Source organism: Anser brachyrhynchus (assembly GCF_964034855.1).
Source record: "Anser brachyrhynchus genome assembly, chromosome: 8".
NCBI classification, from domain to species: Eukaryota; Metazoa; Chordata; class Aves; order Anseriformes; family Anatidae; genus Anser; species Anser brachyrhynchus.
In genome coordinates, this window is record NC_137702.1 from 2,336,344 (window position 1) to 2,356,620 (window position 20,277).

General features: G+C 42.4%; 1 protein-coding gene across 2 annotated transcripts in view; it reads right to left on the reverse strand.

Moving 5' to 3' along the window:
* Window positions 1-20,277, reverse strand: part of CACHD1 (cache domain containing 1) — a 102,760-nt gene that overhangs the window by 21,021 nt on the left and 61,462 nt on the right. For both annotated transcript variants that reach the window (XM_080603368.1, XM_080603369.1), the window contains exons 5-13: window positions 14,294-14,420; window positions 11,968-12,112; window positions 10,177-10,393; window positions 6,896-7,045; window positions 5,650-5,883; window positions 3,280-3,429; window positions 2,604-2,727; window positions 1,744-1,861; window positions 281-449 (exon numbers count right to left, since the gene is read on the reverse strand). In XM_080603368.1, coding sequence (XP_080459494.1) covers window positions 281-449; window positions 1,744-1,861; window positions 2,604-2,727; window positions 3,280-3,429; window positions 5,650-5,883; window positions 6,896-7,045; window positions 10,177-10,393; window positions 11,968-12,112; window positions 14,294-14,420 — 1,434 coding nt within the window. The remainder of the gene's footprint in view (window positions 1-280; window positions 450-1,743; window positions 1,862-2,603; window positions 2,728-3,279; window positions 3,430-5,649; window positions 5,884-6,895; window positions 7,046-10,176; window positions 10,394-11,967; window positions 12,113-14,293; window positions 14,421-20,277) is intronic.

Genomic DNA, 20,277 nt, shown 5'->3' on the forward strand with positions numbered 1-20,277 from the left:
TCTGGGAACTTGATCAAGCAGGACTGACAGCGTAGTTACCTCCTGCTCGGATGAGCAGTCCCACTGCATTCACCCACACACGTGCTCTCCAATGAGCAAGTTAGCTGTGATCATTGAAGAGCAAAAAAGCCACGTAAGGCTGATTTTCTAATCAGCCTTGGAGGAAAAAAAAGTCTCTCCAGAGGACAGTATTTCCAGCGTTTTGTGAGAAGAGATTTACTTTCTGCTGCCCCGCTCCCCAGCAGCATCACGACGTCAAGAAGGACTACGAGAGCTTTACCTAAGGTTGCCAGCTGCTTGAAGTGCAGGCAGGCGTTGGGCTGGCCCAGCAGATCCAGTCGATGATACAGGAGCTTGCTGCTGGGGACAGTGTTGAGATTCTTAAGCTGCTTAACGGGTATTTCTGGTTGTATCACCACGACACACAGAATAAAGGAGGTGTCCTGGACCTGCAAAACACAGACAAGTCAGTAATACCTTCCCCTCCACTGCCTAGACAGCAGTGATTTCTAACACTGGGTCATGGATACTTATAGAAGGGTCATTAACAGAGAGGCTCCAAGCTCACATGATAAAAACACACTGGTATTCGCATTAGGAAGAATACTGGCAACTTAACTCCAGAGAATAACATTTTATCATTGCCACACTTAATTGTGTGCTGCATGTGCCACACGCTTTCATGGTTTGCATATCTATCTATATTTTTTTTAAGCACCCTCCAGTACTTCAGACTAGCAAAACTTGGAGCTGCCCAGCTGCCCTGTATGGGTGTTTGATATTTAATGTGGCATTACAACATTAGACAACCTCTTCTGCGAATTTCTGTTACCCAATGACAGGTTTAATCTCTTAAAGTTGCTCAGCTTAATCTTTAAAGTTTTATTTAACTTAATACTGTGAAATGATCCACAGGCACCCTCTTAAGCTTGCTGGCACATAGAAGCAGCCAATTATTTCTGGCATCAGTAAAATTCACCTGGATTAAATTTAATTTTAGGTTCCATTTTAACCCCAAGGTCAAGATTAGTGTTCAGATATGTTCAAAAACTGAACTGAAGAAATTAAGACGGCTGTTAGAAGCTCTCTTAAAGCTCTTACAACTGGTAACATAGCCTGTTGCATATACATTGTACTCAGCTTCAAGGAAAGCTGTTATATAACTAATGTTAATAAGAAAAGTGTTAAATTACAGCAAACATCATTAACGGCTTCTGATATAATTCTGCAATGAGATAGTATCAGAATGAGAAGCTGACATTTTCCCTATTAAATTAATTAATGAATAACACCACTCTGCTCCAAACATAACAACAGTAATAAACAAAAGAATGACTTAACGCCATACAGTGCCTCAGCCCTGTTTTTGTACTTGGCCTCCTTACACATCACTCAGCACGCAGTATGCTCTTCAGCCCCGCACAGATTTACTTCCATTGGGAACGCAGGGCACAGTCACCCTGTAACTGTACATCACGTCTCAGGAAATGGGTGCCGTCATGGAGAAAGAGCACACACATGTCCATACAGACATGTCTCTAAAGTTTACATGGTAACAAACGTGAAACTGTAATTTCACTCATTCTTTACTAAAAAAACAAATTCATGCAGTTTGAGTAACTGAAACCTTTCATGCCTTAACAGTAACGTTTCGTGCTTCACTATATTCAATATGTTAATCTACTCTTCAATACTTTAACTTACTTGATGCCAACATGCAACAGTGTCACTTTAAGCACTTACCATTTTCCAGGCATAGCTGACATTGTAGGCTTCTTTCCCAATTTCTCTCAGTTTGTTTACATGCCAAGACAGTGAGGAGTTCACAGGAACCGTAATGATCTGACTGCCCAGGGGAATGCTACATTGGCAAAAACAACATCCAACGCTTTATTAAACACAGAGAAAGCTCCTAAGCAGTATGCTTATAAAACATATCACAAGATATGAAGAGGTCAACTGTTACCTGTCTTCAATGAACAGAAAAATTGTTTGCTGAAAGTGTACTTGTGTACCACCACATTTTGAGTCAAAGCTGTCTTTTCCAACAAAAGAAAAAAGAAGCCTTTCAATTTCTGTTCTGTACATTCATATTGCACATGACCACAACTCATCTTTTCCTGGCACACTATTAATACTGGAATGGTCCTCATTTAGTATCACTTTAAATTTAAACTAGGAAAGGCAAGGCAGACTTGAAATTAGATGTAATTTCCAGAATCAGCAAGGTTTACATTTACATATATCGTGTTGTATCTTTGTCTATGCTTCCTGGCAAGAAATGTTGAATTTCATGCCTGAAGATGAGAACTAGTCTACTTTAGCAACATGCCAGTTCTTAAGAAGGAAGTGAAGTATAAGATTTGCAATGTTGGTCATAAAAGTGAAATTTCTCCAAAGTCTATCAGACATAGAGGGAAAGAAGGTGAAGGAAGTTCACCCCCTCAAAAAAAAAAATTCTTACATGATTAAGACTAGGAGATACCCAATTACAGCTGTAAGCACAGTAATGCAAGGTAACGGACACAATGAAAGTCCTGTATTAATGATCATGTTAATGAGAATTCATTTACTCATTTGGATTTGCATTCCGGATCGCTTACCTCAGGATGTTCTGCCGCACCAGCTCAAATTTCGGAATGTTCTCATAATGTATAATATCTGTGTGGAGCGGTGGCTCAGACAGCAGGTAGGGCCTGGTGAGGGATGGGTGCATCAGAGTGTATCCTAAAGAATAAAGACAAAGACATGCACTAAATGCATTAAGATAACGAAGCCCAGAATGAATGTTTATAGGGAAAAAAGAAAAACAATACAGTAACTACATACAGGTGCTGCTCAAATTGTACATATTAATAAAAGTGAACAAGCAATATTATCATCAAAGAAGTTGCAAAGTAAAAACTACTGAAGTTGCCAACAAAAGACAGCTCAAAGAACCAAGCAATAAAAAACAATTCGGGAACAGAAGAAAACAGTTGACAAAGGTATGCACCAGTTTTGCCTTTTGCCCTACACACAGAAACACGTAACAACAATTTCAGCAGCAATAAACATTTCCACATCAAAACTCCAATACTGAAATTTCGTGTCATGAATCCACCTACAGCCTCTAGCTGGCTGGCAACTCTCATGCAAAACTAACCAAACACCACACAATCCTCTAATAAACATTACCATTCAATATTTATAGACAATTTAGATACATGAGAATTAAGCATTTACTTTTCATAGCTAATGACCTCAGTGGGAGTAAGATTATTTTAACCAAAAAGTTACCTTTGTTATCGATGAGAAACGTGTAGGAACCCAAGGAGTCCTGGTAATAGGTGACATCTTCCAAGATATATGCAAGATTAACATCTACTCCAACAATCCCCAGCAGCAGGTTTCCAAAGTAACATGGTTTACTTACAGTCATTATCAGGCCTTAGAATGATAGAAATAACAGAAAAACATCAGCAATCTCCAGTTAATTTCTGGCAGAGGTAACAGCATGTGCTTTATCATTTCAAAATGTTATGCAGTTAAATTTCATACAGTATTACATGCTGAAATATGGGAAAAAAATGGTGTACCTATGGGGAAGCTGAGCAGGTCATCTGTTGTGTCTGGCTGTTTTTAGCTACTCTCACCAGTTATTTTTTGTTGCTGATAGTGACCTAAGGTACATTTAATCAATTTATTAAAATACACAGAACATGTAATGTTTTGGGTTTGTTGATTTTTTTTTTGTCAGCCTACAAATGAATGCCTTACAAATAAGAATCATTCACATGAAAAGCCAAGATACTATTTTGTTCCTTCAATGCTATCATTTAAGGCAACTGCAAAAAAGGAGGAAGGAGAAAGGGAGACAGAGAATTCACACCTGTAAAGCAACAACAGGGATGAATTATTGCTCATCTAATTGCATATTCAGAATATTAAACCTCCTCTGCTTAACTAAATCCCAATATAGACACTGTACTGGGAATTATACCTGTAATTACACGATTGTTTGAGAAGCATCTCTTGTGCCTGAGGTAGGAACTTTAGGTAATACCTTACTGCTCCTACTTTCTGTGCCATTGCTATTTAGAAACTCTTCCTTCAAACCAATCTACAATTTATTTGCATGCATAAATACTGAAGCGTACTTAAAAGCTTATGTAAGCACAACTTTCTCTGTTGCACCATTTCTAATCCTTCTGATGCTCACATTTTCCATTATACTTGGATATGGCTTTGTGAGAGAATAATAATAAAGCTTAATTACAGAGGTTAGGAAACACGGCAAGAAACAAGCACTCTGACTCAGAGCAGATTTACTCGGGAATGGTCTTAAATTTGTTTTGGGACTCAAAACCTAAACTCAGGCACCTTTGAAAACCATTCAACATAACCCCTAACTACTAGGTAATAGCCAACACTAAGAATAAGCAAGGTCTTGAATGAACACATACAGAATTTGTACATTGTCATAGCAATATAAAATCACCAGTGTGATTTCCTTACATCATCGTCATGTCTTTCACCTCTCTTTACAGAAAGTCCTAGAGATATGTCAGGTGAGCTACCCAAGGCCAAGCAGGGGTAAACCCTACAGCTCTGACCTCTCAGGTACATACACTGATAGCCATCACTGACATCCATCAATGCCTACTCCTTGATTCTCTCCATTATCTGGCTGTAGGAGTGAAATCAGATGAAGTTGAACACACTGTGTTTGGTAACGTGGCATCGAGTTTTAAGGTAAAAGGGCAGATCCACGCACTTTCCACCACGTCAACACAAATTAGCCACTGATGGGAGAACCAGGCTGCAGACATCCGCTGCACTAAGGTATTCTTCAGGATGCAATCACAGTCTAGGGAAAAACTGACAGCAGGCTTCCACTAAATTCGATGTATGCCTTGCTGCCAGACTGCTCGGGGCCACGGACAGCTGGCTGTCAGGGCAGCCCAGCTCTGCTGAAGCTAGAGGAAGAGCTAAGGACAGCACATTTTGGACAGCATTTGATAATCTCTTTATGCCATTGTTAAGCTGGTTGCCTTCCCTCTCTTAACAGGGGTCTGACTGCTAGTGCCTGGCATCCCCATCTTCACATACAGGACAGAAAAAAGGAAATTGCAGCAGCAACGATGGCTCAAAAGTCATGTGCATGGCTCCAGAGCAGAGGAGGAAAGGGAGGCTCAGGTGATAAGTTTTCTCTCTTCCAGTGTGGGAAACTATGCAATCCTCTGAGTCTACTGTAAGACCTCAAGCCATATGCAAGTACTGAAATAATGAACCCTGCAATGGTGCAGCATGGTTGTGGGCGTCACTTCAACGTGACACGATTGCTTTGCTCAATTAGAAAGAATTTCTCTCCACGGATTAAATTCAGGGATGCTATATATATATATATATATTCACATACATGAGAACAAATTCACCCCTGAGAATCCAACCTAAATCTATCTACCTCCATGTCCCATTACCCCTTTTTTCATAACTAGATTTTCTGCAGATAAAAAGCCTATGGGCATGAAAGGCTAATTTTACATCTGCCTTGGAAACATGCCCAGAAGCATCACCTTACAAGACTACAGCATATTTGGGAATACGTAAGCAAAAGGGAACCTAATCTCTTAGATTTTTATACCCAGTCTCAATGTAAGCACTTACCATCTCCCATTTCATCCGAGAAAGGCAGACTGAAGACTGCCTCATCTATCATTCGGTTCGGGAGGTTGGTATAGAATCGGCCCACTGTAGTTTCCAGGTTACTCAGCTGGTTTAGGACCATCATGCTGCCCTTGATCACCGGCAGGGCTGTTCGATCTGGCACCCCGTACTTCACTGAGTTCTGCTCTGCCAAGTCTCGCAGGAAGGCCAGTTCTTTCAAACCTGTCACTCCCTCTGAAACCAAGAAATATAAGGAAGGAGATAAAAGAAGCTTACTGTCCATCAAGAATTGTGCATCCTACTCTAAAGCGCCATAAATACAAGCAAGTAATTAGCTAGTACAAAATGTAACAAGGTTACTTCTCACATACTCTGACATACAGCACACAAAAATTCAACACGCTGTTCATACCACCACTTTAAACAAAGATTTCTTTTAACAAAGACTTATGTGACCTATAAATCCACAGGACGGCTCTTTGTTCTCCACTGGTGGCTAGTCCACGTAAAGAACCCAGAGCATATTATACGCCCCTGGAGATAACAGGCTTTGTTCTTTAGCTTAAACATTAAAGCCTCACGTTTTACATAAGTCCCAGGCTCAATTCCTGCAAGCAAATCAAAGACTTTTGTACATATTAGGACTCAAATGAGTATTTAAACGTACAGTAAAATGATATATTAGCTTAAGCATTAGTTTCCTTGGCTAGAGTCTGTGTGCCATTTTCAGTAATGCAACATGTAGCCTACTTAGTGAAGAGCTTTGCTGAAAAACGGAGGAAGCCAAACTGAGCGGGTGATCTTCATATTTATCTTCACTCTCAAGTTAGGTCCTAAGTTATCAAAGCACTTCAGGTTGTTTGATGTTACATTCATGCTCACTGGCTAACAGCTCCAATGTAAGTCACATGTATGCTCATTTTGTGGGAGCAAGAAACACTGGCAACGCCAGGAAGGTTTACAGTTGCAATAGTTATCAAATTTAATTCAGTCTGATTGCCACTAGACATTCTAGGCAAAAATCTTTTGTATCCTGAGCAGCTGCACTTTGATATACAAGCATATAGTGGCACAGGGTTTTATACATTAAAGAGGCAACATCTGGATATGGCCTGGGGATTACACGGACCAAAATCCATTAACAAACTGCTCCCAACAGGGCGTGGAATTACACTCGGATGAGCTTAATAAACTGGCTGTGCTATGAAAGGGAATTTCCATCCACTGGAAGGGGAACATTTCTCACCATTCATAAGCGCGTAAGTGAGAATCATTACTGAGTTGTTGAGAAAACTATTTTCTTCGTTGATGACGCGTAGAGTAGCCTTTTTATCATCTTCTGAGGAATCTTTCGATGTGATCCCAGCCGAGAGATAAATTATGACCATATCAGTATCTAAAACGGATATAGCAGAAGGTGCATTAGAGTTTTAACTCAGTAAAGTATTGTGGTAAGAGTCCTTACATCTGCTTGCAAATATATACTGCCAACAGCTTCATTTGTAAGATTCACAGGAATCTACAGTGGATAAACACGCTGGAGCCTTACGAATTACATCTTTCGTTATTAAATGTCCATTCACACCATTTAGCAAACCCCTGGTTGGTTTGGTGCCTCCCAGCTACCCAGAAGGAACACTGATGGGGTTTGCAGAGCAGACCCCACCGACACAGTCTGGCCTGGCTGCAACCAGGCAGGAGCACAAAGCGTGCTGCAGAGGTTTTTGTGACTCCGTGGACAGGACTTAACAAAAGCAAAAAGCCCGCAAGTTTCACCTGCTGAGCCCTGCTCTTCTCGTGCACTTCTGCAGAGCTGTGTGCCTTGCAGGACAGCATCTGAGCGTTTCCTACAAGAGAAGTGCGTGGTGCTGTCCTGGCTGTGGCTGCTGCCCGCCCCATGCAGGGGTCCAGCACCGCTGCTGCTGGGCCCCCACCCTGCACTGGCACGGCGCTGCTGCTCTTCAGCCACCGACAGGCAGCGCGGGAGCTGAGGATGCCAGGGGACGAAGGGCACCTTACCTTTCCCGCGGTGTAGGTCAGAGCGTAATGCCTGAGAAGCGCAACGCAACGCGCAGCCCTTCATCTCCGGCTCACTTTGCATGAAGCTGAACACGTTTTTCAAGCCGATTATGTTCTATGCGAACAGCCTGCCTCGAAGCCTTTGAACATGCAAATCCCGGTCTTTGCTTACACGCAATCTGATTTCATCATCTCAGTGTTAGAAGTGTTTTATGCATATAATTAAGACACTTGTAGTGATCATGCAACACCACATAATCTGAAGCACATGAGGCTTGTTGGTTGCATGCCAACTTTGTTGTCCCATCTGTTATCTCTTATTTTTTAAATAGTTATGAATATTGACCTGTATATTTTGTCCTCCTGACTTGAGAAGACCTTCAGCCAGAACTGGGTTATGACACAAACGACTATGAGGAGCTGTTTATTTGCGGGGAATTTCTGCTGTATTTTTTAAGAAGCTAAAGCTAGAAATAAAAGCAAAGCCAGATATTAATACAGCTTTAGCTGTATTTAAGGAAAGCCATTCATCTGTTTCCCAGACTACAGCACAGATATTTTATATCGCAGCCTGGGCACGGTGCTTTTAACACTTCTTTAACATATATGTTTGATTTAACATATCTATCTGTGTGTATACACACACACATATAGACAGACTACCTATTTGCCTAGAGTTTTCAAGGAGTGTTGGCTCTCAGGGACAGCATTTTCTTACACTTTGGGATGAAGGTCTGCTGAGCAGGACTGCAGTAGGAACTGGCACAAGGCAGGAAATTCTGACGTGTTCAGCAGCACAATTCCTCCATCACATACCAGTAGTTCCCTTCTAATCTTTCCAATGCGAATTCAATAGCAAGGTTGTATCTCAATAGCTTCCCTGACGCACCCACACATTGTTCTTCAGGAACAGGATGTTAGAAAATTAACATTCAAATGAATAATGCTTTTTCTAGCTTTATTTTATGTTTTCGAAGATAAAAAGATTATTTATAAGAAAACGAATCATGGTTTATAAACATCCTCTTCTCAAATCTATTGTGTCTCACCCTACGAATTCTGAAGCTTGCTACATTCATATTAGATCTTCAAAAATCTTTTACTTAGAGAAAACCAAAATCCATAGTATTTACCTTGTGTTTTAATTTTACATACTTCTGCTCCCAAATAATTGTTCTAAATGAAACCTAGTAAAAATGTGTTCTTCCACATTAGTGAAGAGGACGCCAAAACCTTCTCATCCTAATACACAAACAATGCCAAGCAGAAAGGTACGTAGGAGGATGTTGTAAGATTCACAGACAATGTTCTTGGAATAACTACCCATGACTAATACGTCTTATCCCAGCCAGCTTCAGCAGCCATAGATTTTTTTTTCTCTCTAGAAAGTTGCACCCCTTTCATCATTTTGCCAGAGGATGGTAAAAACCTGCCCTTGACAACCCTGTCTTTCAGCTAAGCAATGTACAGACAGATAAATGCTTCACTTTATCTATGGCCTAAAGCTCAGAAGTTGAATGAACCTTTAATAGCAAAAGCACCATTTTATAAACTGAGGGAAAGTGACCCGAAATAGGAGCACATTTCCTTAGTCTTTCAAAAGCACTTTCATCCCTGGGGTTTTCTTTTTAACCTTCTTCCGTTCTGTACAGCAATCTGAGCTGCTGCCCTCCAGGACAATGAAAAATTTGCAATCGTCTGAGCAGGCCCAGGCCCAGGCTATGGGATCTGCGTTACATAAACAAATTGGCTAAAATGACAGAGATGAGGCTGCCATCTCCACCCTGCCACGGCCCTGACAGTGCTACTTGACTCCCGCGAGCACTCGAGCACAGCCTTAAGAGCTGCCTTTCCTTGGCTTCCTGGTAAGCAAGCGTGCCACTCGATTTCACATCCACCTTTTCCACATCTTTCACCACGTCCCCATTACAAAAAAACACACAAAATAAAACAGTTTGGGGAATGGGAAGGAGAAAGCCCATTATGCATACACCAAACTTCAGGAGGATATTAGATGAAGAAAAAATTTGGCCAGGCCAACCTCAGATTCCATAAAATATCATCCATAACTGGTATTCTGAAAACACCCTTTTCCCTGAGAAGTAAGGACCACATCCTAGGATTCCAGTAAGGGAATTACCCGCATGCATACATTTTAGCAATATGCCAGTGAACCTGCAGCAACAGCAATTTCCATTGAAAGGACCCCTGCATACCTCCGAGACATAATTCTGTTATCAGCAATGCACTCCTGCAATTTCATATTATAGCTTAAATGAGAGGAAAGTCAGCAAGTAGAATAACTTTAAAAGGAATGGCGACATTCAACAGCCATTTGTGAAGATTTCAGATCAAGTAAATGCTATTTAATAAAAGCCATGAGTTTTTTTGGGTGGGGGGTGGATATTCCAGACACTACATTCCTTTGGCCTCTGTCAAAGTGAGAATCTCAAAAAAATATAACTGCAAGCCTCAGAAATAATCAGGATTACACAACAAGAGACTTACTTCCTTGGATTTTCGTGCCATTGTTTGTATTTCGTATCAACTGGAAAGCCTTTTGAAATCCTACTGCATGCTGTGTAGGGCTGTCAGATGACTTTATACTGCTAACGAAGGTGGACATCTTCCTTTTTGTCTCACTAGTGGCAGGAGACAGAAACGTCTTATAGCACTGATCCAGCGAGCAGGTTCTTACTGTGTCTGCCACGGTTAACACAGAGATCTTAAAAGAGAAGAAACTATATTGGATTACCTTACCATTTATAATTCCTTACATACCAATATAGAAAACACAATGATAAGCCAACTGAAGAGATTTGGTGGATTTAAATTCGATTGTTAAGAAATAAATGCTTGAGGCATAAATCCATCAAATTTGAAAAGGATTAGACTTATGGCGATTTCAAGAAAAAGAGACTTTGGTCTTTGTTTCTCAGATGAAGTCAGCTCTGCTCTGTTCAGGGCACAAACCTAAGCAGACTGGAGATATCTGAAAACAAAATCAGCAGAGAGCATTTCCAGGAAATCCTTGGGTGTCTACAGAAAAGTGGAGGGTGCACAGAAAATGAAAAAAAGAAAACCCTCTACAGAGTTTTCACAGCAGAAGTGTTATGATTTTTTTAAAATGTTTTAATCAAAGCGACCCAAATCTACCATCCATTTTTATCCTGTAAATAAGTTAAGGCATGTAGTGGTAACACTTGCATTAATATACATACAACATACCAATCTAATTAAATGAGTGGCATACTTTATTCTAAATTATGACTGATGCAAGAAAGTCACAGAATAAAGCAGCAATTATTTACTCGTTTAACAGGTTCCGTAACCACTGAGCTACTGACCAAGTAATCTCTCTCTCAAATGCATTTTCTTCATTACAGGTCTGTATTCAGACAAATATGTTTGACACTTAAATTTAAGTACTATTAATTCTGGTTAACTGTAAGCATTATTATACTGCATTAAAACTCTCTAAAAGCAAAGAAGTTAGAGGTGTTTTTTCTATACTATTTACTTAAGGCAAAGATTGTAACCAGTAATTCTTCAGTGTAATTTGACTAAAACTCCCTTCCAACTAGGAAAACAAGCAGCAAGAACAAGCAAGGTCCCACTAACAGAGAATTACTGAAAGTGGAGACAAAACTGGGGACTGCTTGTGGACTTGTAGAAGCACCTTTTGTGCCCGTGTTGTAATTCCTACTTCAAAAAAAAAGATGGGTTAAGTGACTTTCTCAATGTCAAGTTGAATGTATATGGCAGAACAAGAAATACAATACAGATTTCTTGGCCCTCTGCTTTATCCTTTTCTTGCTGGTATCACGGCTGTCTGGGAATCTTCCAAACACTAATTACATTTCAGATCGCTCCAGTATAACAGCAGAATAAATCATTTCCATTTTCCCAGGCAAGAGGACAGCTTCAGAGGCAAAATGAGTCACTCAAAGCAACACTTCAGTCGTCAAGCTCCGAGCATGGTTCCAATTGCCTACTGAATCTCACTGCTGACCATCACCTAAAGTCTCTGCCAAGATCGATAACCTTTAAGGATTACTCAGAAACAAGATTTTGCCTTAAATCAGTGGATTTCATTTTTTTCAGCCTCTGGATCCCCAAATGCTTCCTCCACAGTGACACAGGCTTCCAAAAGTGAGTTTGATTCTTCATCACCCATGAGAAGCAGACCACAGATCTCCATGAATCCATGGACCACAAGTTAAAAACACTGCTTGGGCTGAAAACATCAAGCATGGCTGAAACCAGCAGAACCATGGTCATCGCTTACAGAAAGCTCACCTTATCGTGTTCATCTATAGAGCTCAGAATAACCTGAGCAGCATCTTTGGCGATCTGAAGCTGTGTCTCAGTGACCGAAGCCCCGTGGTCCACAATGACGACGATATGCTTGGACTGAGGTCGGACAGTAGAAACGTAGACGGGCCTGCAGGAGAACGGAACGCAAAGCACTGCCGTGAGTCATCATTTCCACTAAGATGTTTACAAGTGAAAATAGTCAAGAACTAAAAACAAAAACAGCCCCACGTAGAAACAATAACTTACAAAAGGAATTTCTGATTTTACAGAACTTCTACCAGGAAAGACCAGCTGGGAATCCAGACCTAAAGAAAAGGCCCTTGCTTTCACTCCCTCTGACTTTAACCCAAGTCAGGTGTCAGATCCTTCTCCCTCTAGCACAGCAGCTGCTTCCAGCTAGAAATAAAAAATTTTGCTGAAGCAGTGGCAGTGTTTGGGACTACTGTTCACAGCAGGCTTTGGACTGAGCACGATAAGCACGAATTGTTTAATGATAACTGTTGGGTGCCGGGAACATTACTCACATGGAAAGGTAAGTGCAATGGTGGGTATTTGCTGGTTACATGACAAGTAAAAACCTGTGCAGCTGTGCAGAGTTGTATTAGCATAGGGAGCTTGGTTTATTTTAATAAGAGAAGGCTTCTGGCCAAGAAAAGTTTTTCTCTTGGAGCCCTGGAGGATTTCACACGGGTTGTGCTCCACATCCCCTCGGGTATGCGCAGCTCTGAGCCGCATGGCCCACCTGCGTCAAACCTGGGTCAGGGCTCAGTGCTGCCACGCGTCTGTTTGTGCTAACATCAAAAAACATATTTTCAGTGAAGCGCTGCTCAGGTATAGTTCAATATTGTGAGGTATGTGAGAAAGATTTCACGAGCTCTCTCGCCAAGGTTTCAACCTGGAAGAAATTAGGAGGATCCTCAGCAAGAAGGAAGGGGAAAAAAAAAGATAGGCCCCTTTTTCCTCTTTAGTCCAGACCCAAAAACTACTTAAGAGTCAAGTGTGAGCTCTGGAACCTAAATTCTGTTATATTAAAGACAGCCACAGCAATCGTATCAACAGATAAAGAAATGCAGAAGGTTTTAGACAAGGCACTGCAGTATATAAGTGGCACAAATCTGTTCTTAATTGTAGAACAGCCTGCAGCTCTACACTGGTATTAATACCTAGAACTTAAATAGTGCATTTGATCTTCAAAGCACTTAGTATTAACTAATTAATCTGTCCAAACTACCCTGTAAGGTAAATATTAGCAGAAAAATAATATCTCTAATTTATCCATGGAGAAGCTAAGACCAAGATTAGGTGATACGTATGAAATCGCCAATGGTTTTAGTGTCAAAATTCTGATGGAGACTCGGGTACTCCCAGCTCTCACGTCTTCAGACCGCACCTTTCCAAGACTACAGGAAACTTAATCAAGCCCAGACGCTTCAAGCTTTGATGATACATAGAAGATAGCACCAGTAAACATCTGATTGCTCAACACTGTCGAGAAACCAAAGTGCTGCTCAGCTTCTGTGCATTCAGCTCTGTGGAAACGTACTTGGATGGGCTAATGCTTCCCCCGCGCAGATTGATTAGCTGGTACAATTAGCCAACTTGTGACCTAATAGTGACTAAAGCTGCTGCACTTTCTCAGAAGAATCCACCCTTCAGTCTTGATCAATCCCCATAGCGTTGACAGCAAACGCCAGGGGTAAAATACCACACTGCAACTGCTCTGCTGCATGCCTACAGATAGAACAGGCACGTTATTACCCTGAATAAGAAAATCATGTCACCATTTGATCCTTTTTTCCTACAATTTTCTCAGTAGAAACAGAAAGCGTCCAGTATTGCTGCTTCCCTGCTACCCACGACGTGCCACTTGAACCTCGGGGGGAGGTTCCAGAAGCGCTCTTGTGGCCTTTCCCATCTGTTATCTCCAGCCCCCTTCCCCAAAGCGATGCACCTGCCTCAGCAGCAGAGTACGTGCTTACTGCTTTGCTAATAGGGGTCAAGTATGAGTCAAACACAAACCAAATTTTGCCTGTGGGCTGACCTTCAATTTACAGGTTACTGCTCTGTACAGCTTGTTTGATTTGAGAGAGGCGAGGAACCTGTTGGCAACTGTATTGTACTCTACAGTTTCTTTTTCTTAAGTGAAATCTAGCACTTTAAAAACAAACCTAAGGAAACCAAGGGACCCCAGCAGAAGTTACTCAGGAATGTTGTTGTCTTGGAAAAGCAAAACACTGGAAAGAAATCAGTACTCGGGGAATGCAATTTTTGTGCTTTGCTCCCCAAACAGTAAGGAGTCGAGTCGTACCTGCTGCGGTGTTCGTAGCTGCCTTTGCACCGGAACTTGTGGGCTGGGAAAACAGTGAAAATGCCTTCTTCTGAGCTGAAATACTGCCATTTAATTCCCGGGTTTGACTTCAGATTATCAGCAAGAACTGGAAGTTGGACAGGAAAAATGACAAATGAAGAAGAGTTATGAAGGGAGGTCAAACTTGGAGCCATGTTTAATGAAAGGCCTCTCTCATACGTACTTGGAGAAGAATAACCAGGGTCCCAAGCAGCTCTGTTTGAGGACTGCTAGAGCTTCATGCCTGATTTGCAAACAGCTGAAGTCTTTTAGAAACCTAACATAAGACTTGATAGATTTTATTTAATGGGATGAGTGTTTCTGAACCTCTGAAGCATAACTGCGACGAAAGAAGCCAAGGCAGGAGCAAAGAAGGAAGAGATTAAGGCAACTATATATAACATATATGCAAACATACATTTACACATAAACACAATGTCCATATGGAATTTTCATAAAGAAAAAGAAACGTTTAAAAGTAGTATGTTCTTTACACTGAAATAACTCCAAAATACAAAATAGGTTTGCAGCTTACAGCCCCGTAACCCAAGCTACTAACATAACCTGTTTAAAAACGTCTACATGAACATTTGGCAAAAATAGTTTTACAAACAAATGTGGATCAATGAAAACCTCACCAAACAAATAGCTGAAAGGGTTAAAGAACAGGGAGAATCTTTCTTTGTTCATCATGCTCTCATTTGTGAAGGGTAGACAGGTACAACTCCCACTCTCAGGGCTGAAGAATTTCTTCAAGTTTCTCATTATCCCCATGCCATAATTGACAGGGCTGCAGGCTCTCATGTTGCTTGTTAGGAGAAATAACCACTTTTCAGGAAAATCACAGCATCTCCCCTGGGGGTTACGCAGCAGCCATCCTGTCCAAGTGCTGCCTGGCAGCTGGTGGCTCCATGCTGGTTCCACCAAACTCACCACAACCATCACCACCAGGTTCCCATTTTCAAAATCAAAACAGAGCAAGAATGAAGGTAACATTCATTCTTAGCAGCTACACAGTGACTTTCCTCCAAATCTCTCAAAGTCCTCTGTGCCAGGTGATTATTAATTACTCAGTGTATGGATAAAAGCTATGAATAAAGAAGGTACGTGGCACGTTTCCAGGTGGTGTGGTCAAGCACGAACCGAGTTCAGAACGTAACTGGGGAGCACAGATCTCAAACCCTCTTGTAGTTTATAGACCACATTCATTCTTCTTAAAATGCGCTTACCTTCCCTTTCAAATAATCTTTAAGAAAGCGCTACTTAACACCCACAAAGTCACTCGAAAGCTCTAGCTCAGCAGCATTAACAAAACCGCCTGCATCAGTAAAAACACAAAGCACCACCAAAACCAACGACCAAGTAAAGCAGCTTCCCCGGGGCTGAGACCATTCACGCTAACAACCTGAAGATATTTAAATCACACTGAACGAACGGCTTGTAAGGATATCGCAGAAATCATGAGCACCGAGAGCCCAGGTCAGGAGAACCAGCTTTGAGTTGCTGGCTGCAGAGGTGGCACTGGGCTCTGCCCTGCGGTGACACGGGGACGTCCCCGCTGCCACCTCCGCTGCTCCCCGCAGGCCTGGCGAGGGGACAGGGACAGCGCTCACCAAAGCCATCGCCAGCTTTGCCACACGGGTGACATTAGGCAGCCGTGGGCTTGCTGAGTCCCTTAGAGGGAGAGGAAAATGCTCCCAGGAGAGAGGGAAGGGAAAGTCACTAGCACGGGAGGCCCACACCGCTCACCGACACAGCGCAAGCAGGACTGTATTCTACCTAGGGGAAGTCATCTCTGCTGCTGCAAGCTGAAAACAAAACTCAAAGGTTTGAATTCTGTAATTTTCATCTAACAATTAAATGCACCTTATAGCTCTAAATGTGCTAAAAAGAAAAAAAAAAAACACGTTTCTTGTCATTGCTCCCGTCATGTTTTTTGATTGAGGGACTTGGCAGGACTGGCGGAGGGAGCCCTGCTGCGCCGCTCTTCACCTTTCCTTGAGCAGTTCACTTCTGGCACTCCCCTTTGGGCTGCCACTGAAAATAGGCCAGACAGCTTCATTCTCCTGGATCTCATTCATTATCAAATACCCCAATATTTGGGTTGGAAACCACCGCAGGGCACATTTCAAACCCTAACCAGATGTTCTACAACAAACTACGCAGGCAGCCCCAGTGTAAGTTCCCATCCTCAGCAGTTTAGCACCTTCTCGAGTTTCCCAGGCTGGCTGTGGCCCCGACGTTCTCCCAGCATTCAGCTCAGTGCAATTACCCCATAAAAACCACTATCTCTCCCCCCCCCATCACCCTGTGCTGCAGTTGTTTGCATTTCCACTGTGCCTGCGAGCCCGTGGCTGCATCACGCTGGCCTCTGCCCAAAGCAGCAGCTTTGCACCATCTTCACTCTGAAGAAGCTGCTGCCTTATGAGATGACGAAGAGGATCCAGGAAGAAACAGAAGAACAAGGCTCCAAATCCCCACCAGGATGTCAAAAGCTCGTTTCTCTGCCCCTGCGCGCAGGTAACATCAACCTGGTGATGCTCTTGGGAGCACGAATCATTTTTCCACTTCATTTTCACACTTTCAAAGAAAGCACCCGTGATCTTGCAACCAAAAGTCAAACTCATTTGCAAATGTTTTTTTGTTTCACTCTTGCTCTCCCTAAATTTCTCTCAAGCCCTTGTGTTGGTGTCACACTTGAGACGATGCCAGTTTATCGGTGCCATTGCTGTTTTGTAAAAAAGCAGGTTTTTGTCACGGACAAGTAGTTTTTGTGTGGCAGGGACACAAAGCTGTGTGAAATTTTAATACTGCCAAATCAGAAATTTTAAGAAAAAAATCACTTTCCATTACAAATGAAGTAAACCTAAAACCACACCGAATTTCCAGCTTTTATAGCTAGGCCTTCCAGCAATTCCTCTCCCCAGTCCCCTCCTGAGTGCACCCATCCTCTTTTCCTCTCCAAAATCCTGTCTGGAAAGCCGGTATGTGTTTCAAGCTCATCTAAGGTGTTTCAGCCTCGTCCTCCACGCATGGGAGCACGATGCTTGGCCACAGCCGTGGGGATCCAGGGAAGCATCTGGTAGCCTTTTATTAAGCTGCAAAGAAACACTTAAGGGGGAAAAACCAACAACACAGCACCACCTCCCCAAAAGCACCAAAACCTTGGAAATATATAGACGCAGTTCATAAATACATCAAAATGTAATCGATTTTAAACAACACTGCCTCTCAGCATCACCTGACAATGTTTTATTTTCTGAAAGACTTTGACCCAGACTTCCTTCGCCCTCCTGTAACCGCTGGGAGATCTAGGTGTCTCATTAAGCTAATTGCTCAGACTGCTTTTACTAACTGAGACCGAGGTGGCACCTTCCGAGGGCTCTTCACTGGGTCATCCTCGCCAGCTGCACGCTGAGCTGCCAAAACCCCAGGCTTAGGGGAGCTGAACCTGCCCTCAGAAGTCAGCAGTGCTGAACTTAGCTCATTAGCAGCATTATATATTTATAATATAATTGCCATCATAAAGAGGCTGAATTTCTGGCATTTAAATTCTTCTCATGTCTTACAGAGTATGAAGACTGTATTTTCAAATCAGGTACTTGAGCACTCAAAGCCTGGCTAAAACAATGTGCCCATTTTAATTTCACCAAGAGCATTAAAATAAAGGAGTTTATAATTACAAGGATTTTTTTTAATCATTGCTATATTGAAGGTAAACTCCTCATTCCCACAAGGCCATGCTTTGTATGCTTTGTATTTACTTTCCCATGACAGCATCTGGGCTTAGATGCTCATTTTCCCAATAAAACAATTGGTTTTGAACCCCTAACAAATTCCTCGCAGCCTCAGTGCTCCCCGCCTGCTTTTCCTCCTCTGCTCATGCTTCCTTTGACAAGTACATCAGGTCAATATTGCCTTCCCTAGACACTACCGATTTTATCATGACTCGTTGCTTATTTCTTTTTCCCATGACCACAGGAGACAAACTCCCATCGGATAAGCAAAAGCTGAAAAATACTCTTTTTTTTTTCCTCTGTAGGTGCACTCTTGTTTTCCATCTACTGAAGTCACAACAATGCCCTGCAGATACTTCATCATTTCTTGGTCTCTGCCAGGACACACAGCAAATGTTCTGCCTCTCTTTTTTTTGTTTTGTTTTGTTTTGGACAAACCTCCCCTCCCCTAAACTTTTCACTCCCTCAGCTGCTTGCCTGTACTTAATTATCACCTCATCCCTGCAGCAAAGCCAGGCTTTGGACAGGTTATACAATCAAAAGACCCCCAAAAAACACCTCGTGAGCTGCCTGCCCAGCCTAGGGCTAACATCGACGTTTGTCCGAGCAGGCAGCAGCAGCAGAAACGTGCGCAGGGCATTTCACCGCTACTCATTTTCTAGGCTTCTGTAGGCTTGCTAAGACCTGTGGTTCCCATTTTAACTCAAACGCCAATCTACTTTTTCATTTTCTGGTCAGGTTCAAGTTATTTTTGCACGTACAGCAAGCCACCTATCTCCCTACTGTAACACAAAAACTACTTTGCTTTACATCCAATGATTTTGCAGTTCTAAAATGAACTTCCCCGCTCCGCAAAGACCCAGCCTTGATATCCCACTTACTGGGAGGAACCCGGAGGTCTAAGCTTAACCCAGAAATCCCAGAGGTGTCCCTCACTTGGGGGCACGGACGGGGACACAAATGTCCAGCTGGGACCTGCCCACGGGCTGCCACCAGCAGGCAGCCCCGGAGCCTCCGTCCCCGTCCTCGCCACGCGTGACGCGGCACCACCTGACCCCAAACGCTGCCGCAGACAGAAGTTGGGAAGAATTAGCATGAGAGCATTTGAAATGATCATTCTCTCTAATTATAAATATCTAACAAAGCAAAAAGGACTTTTAGAGAGAAAGCCCTGTGTGATAGAGTTTATAAAACTTCAAAGGGAATGCGATATGATAACACTTAGCACTTCTAGATACCACTTTACATCTTCAAAGCGTAGTCAAATCATTAACTAATTAATCTTCAAAGAAAAGCACAGTCAGTAAAAAAGAAAAAAAAAGGAACTGCTGAACATAATTGCTCATTATAAGAGTTTCTTACAGTCCTCTTCTTCGGCATTACATTTACTGAGCTGCAGACCTCACAGTGCTCGCCAGGCACAAAAAAGAAGTTGAGTTTTCAGTGAAACACACACACGCTGCAGCTCTTCTCCAAGAGGAACCTCTGTTAAAAGTCATCGTTACGGAGATACTTCAGTGACGCTCTGGAACAGCAGCAGACAGTGAACGTGTTTAGTTTACAAGTAAAGCCATCCTCTGACTCCCCAGACCCACAAGACTTAGCCGGGACTTTCTGAGTCAAGCTGCATTCTGCCTCATGCATTTTCTCCAGAAATAAAAGCCTGCAGCTTGAACCCAATTAAAATTCTGCTGATGGCACGAGCCAGGACTGAGCCCAGCTCGCTCCTTGGGAGCTGTTTGGACTCTGAAGGGCAAAGAAGTAACAAACATCACGTGAAGGAGCGATCCCAGCTTCCGAGCTTTAAAAGGATTTGAGCCGTGAGCTACCACCCCCTCCAAACGGCTCCCAACTCCTTTACCTCACCCGAGCTACCAGCTCAAAGTACAGCAACGTACGGAGCATGACCAAGGCACTCCACGTCTTACATGATCAGGACCTTGAATAAGGCACAGACAAAATCTGTTGGGAAACGTGGTCCCATCCCTGCATGTTCCTGGGGAAAAGCACTCTGCTAAAGCTGCCTGATTTGAAACAGACATTTGGACGTTTTGGAGGCTGAGAAAAAGAAAGATTTACTGGTTCCTTGTTTATTCAAGAAGATAAAGAGCAAGCAATCTGATAACATAACACACAGGCTCTGGGCAGAGTTTTGTCATCTAATAAATAAAGGGCTACTCACAGAGTGAGGGCAGATCTCTTAATCTG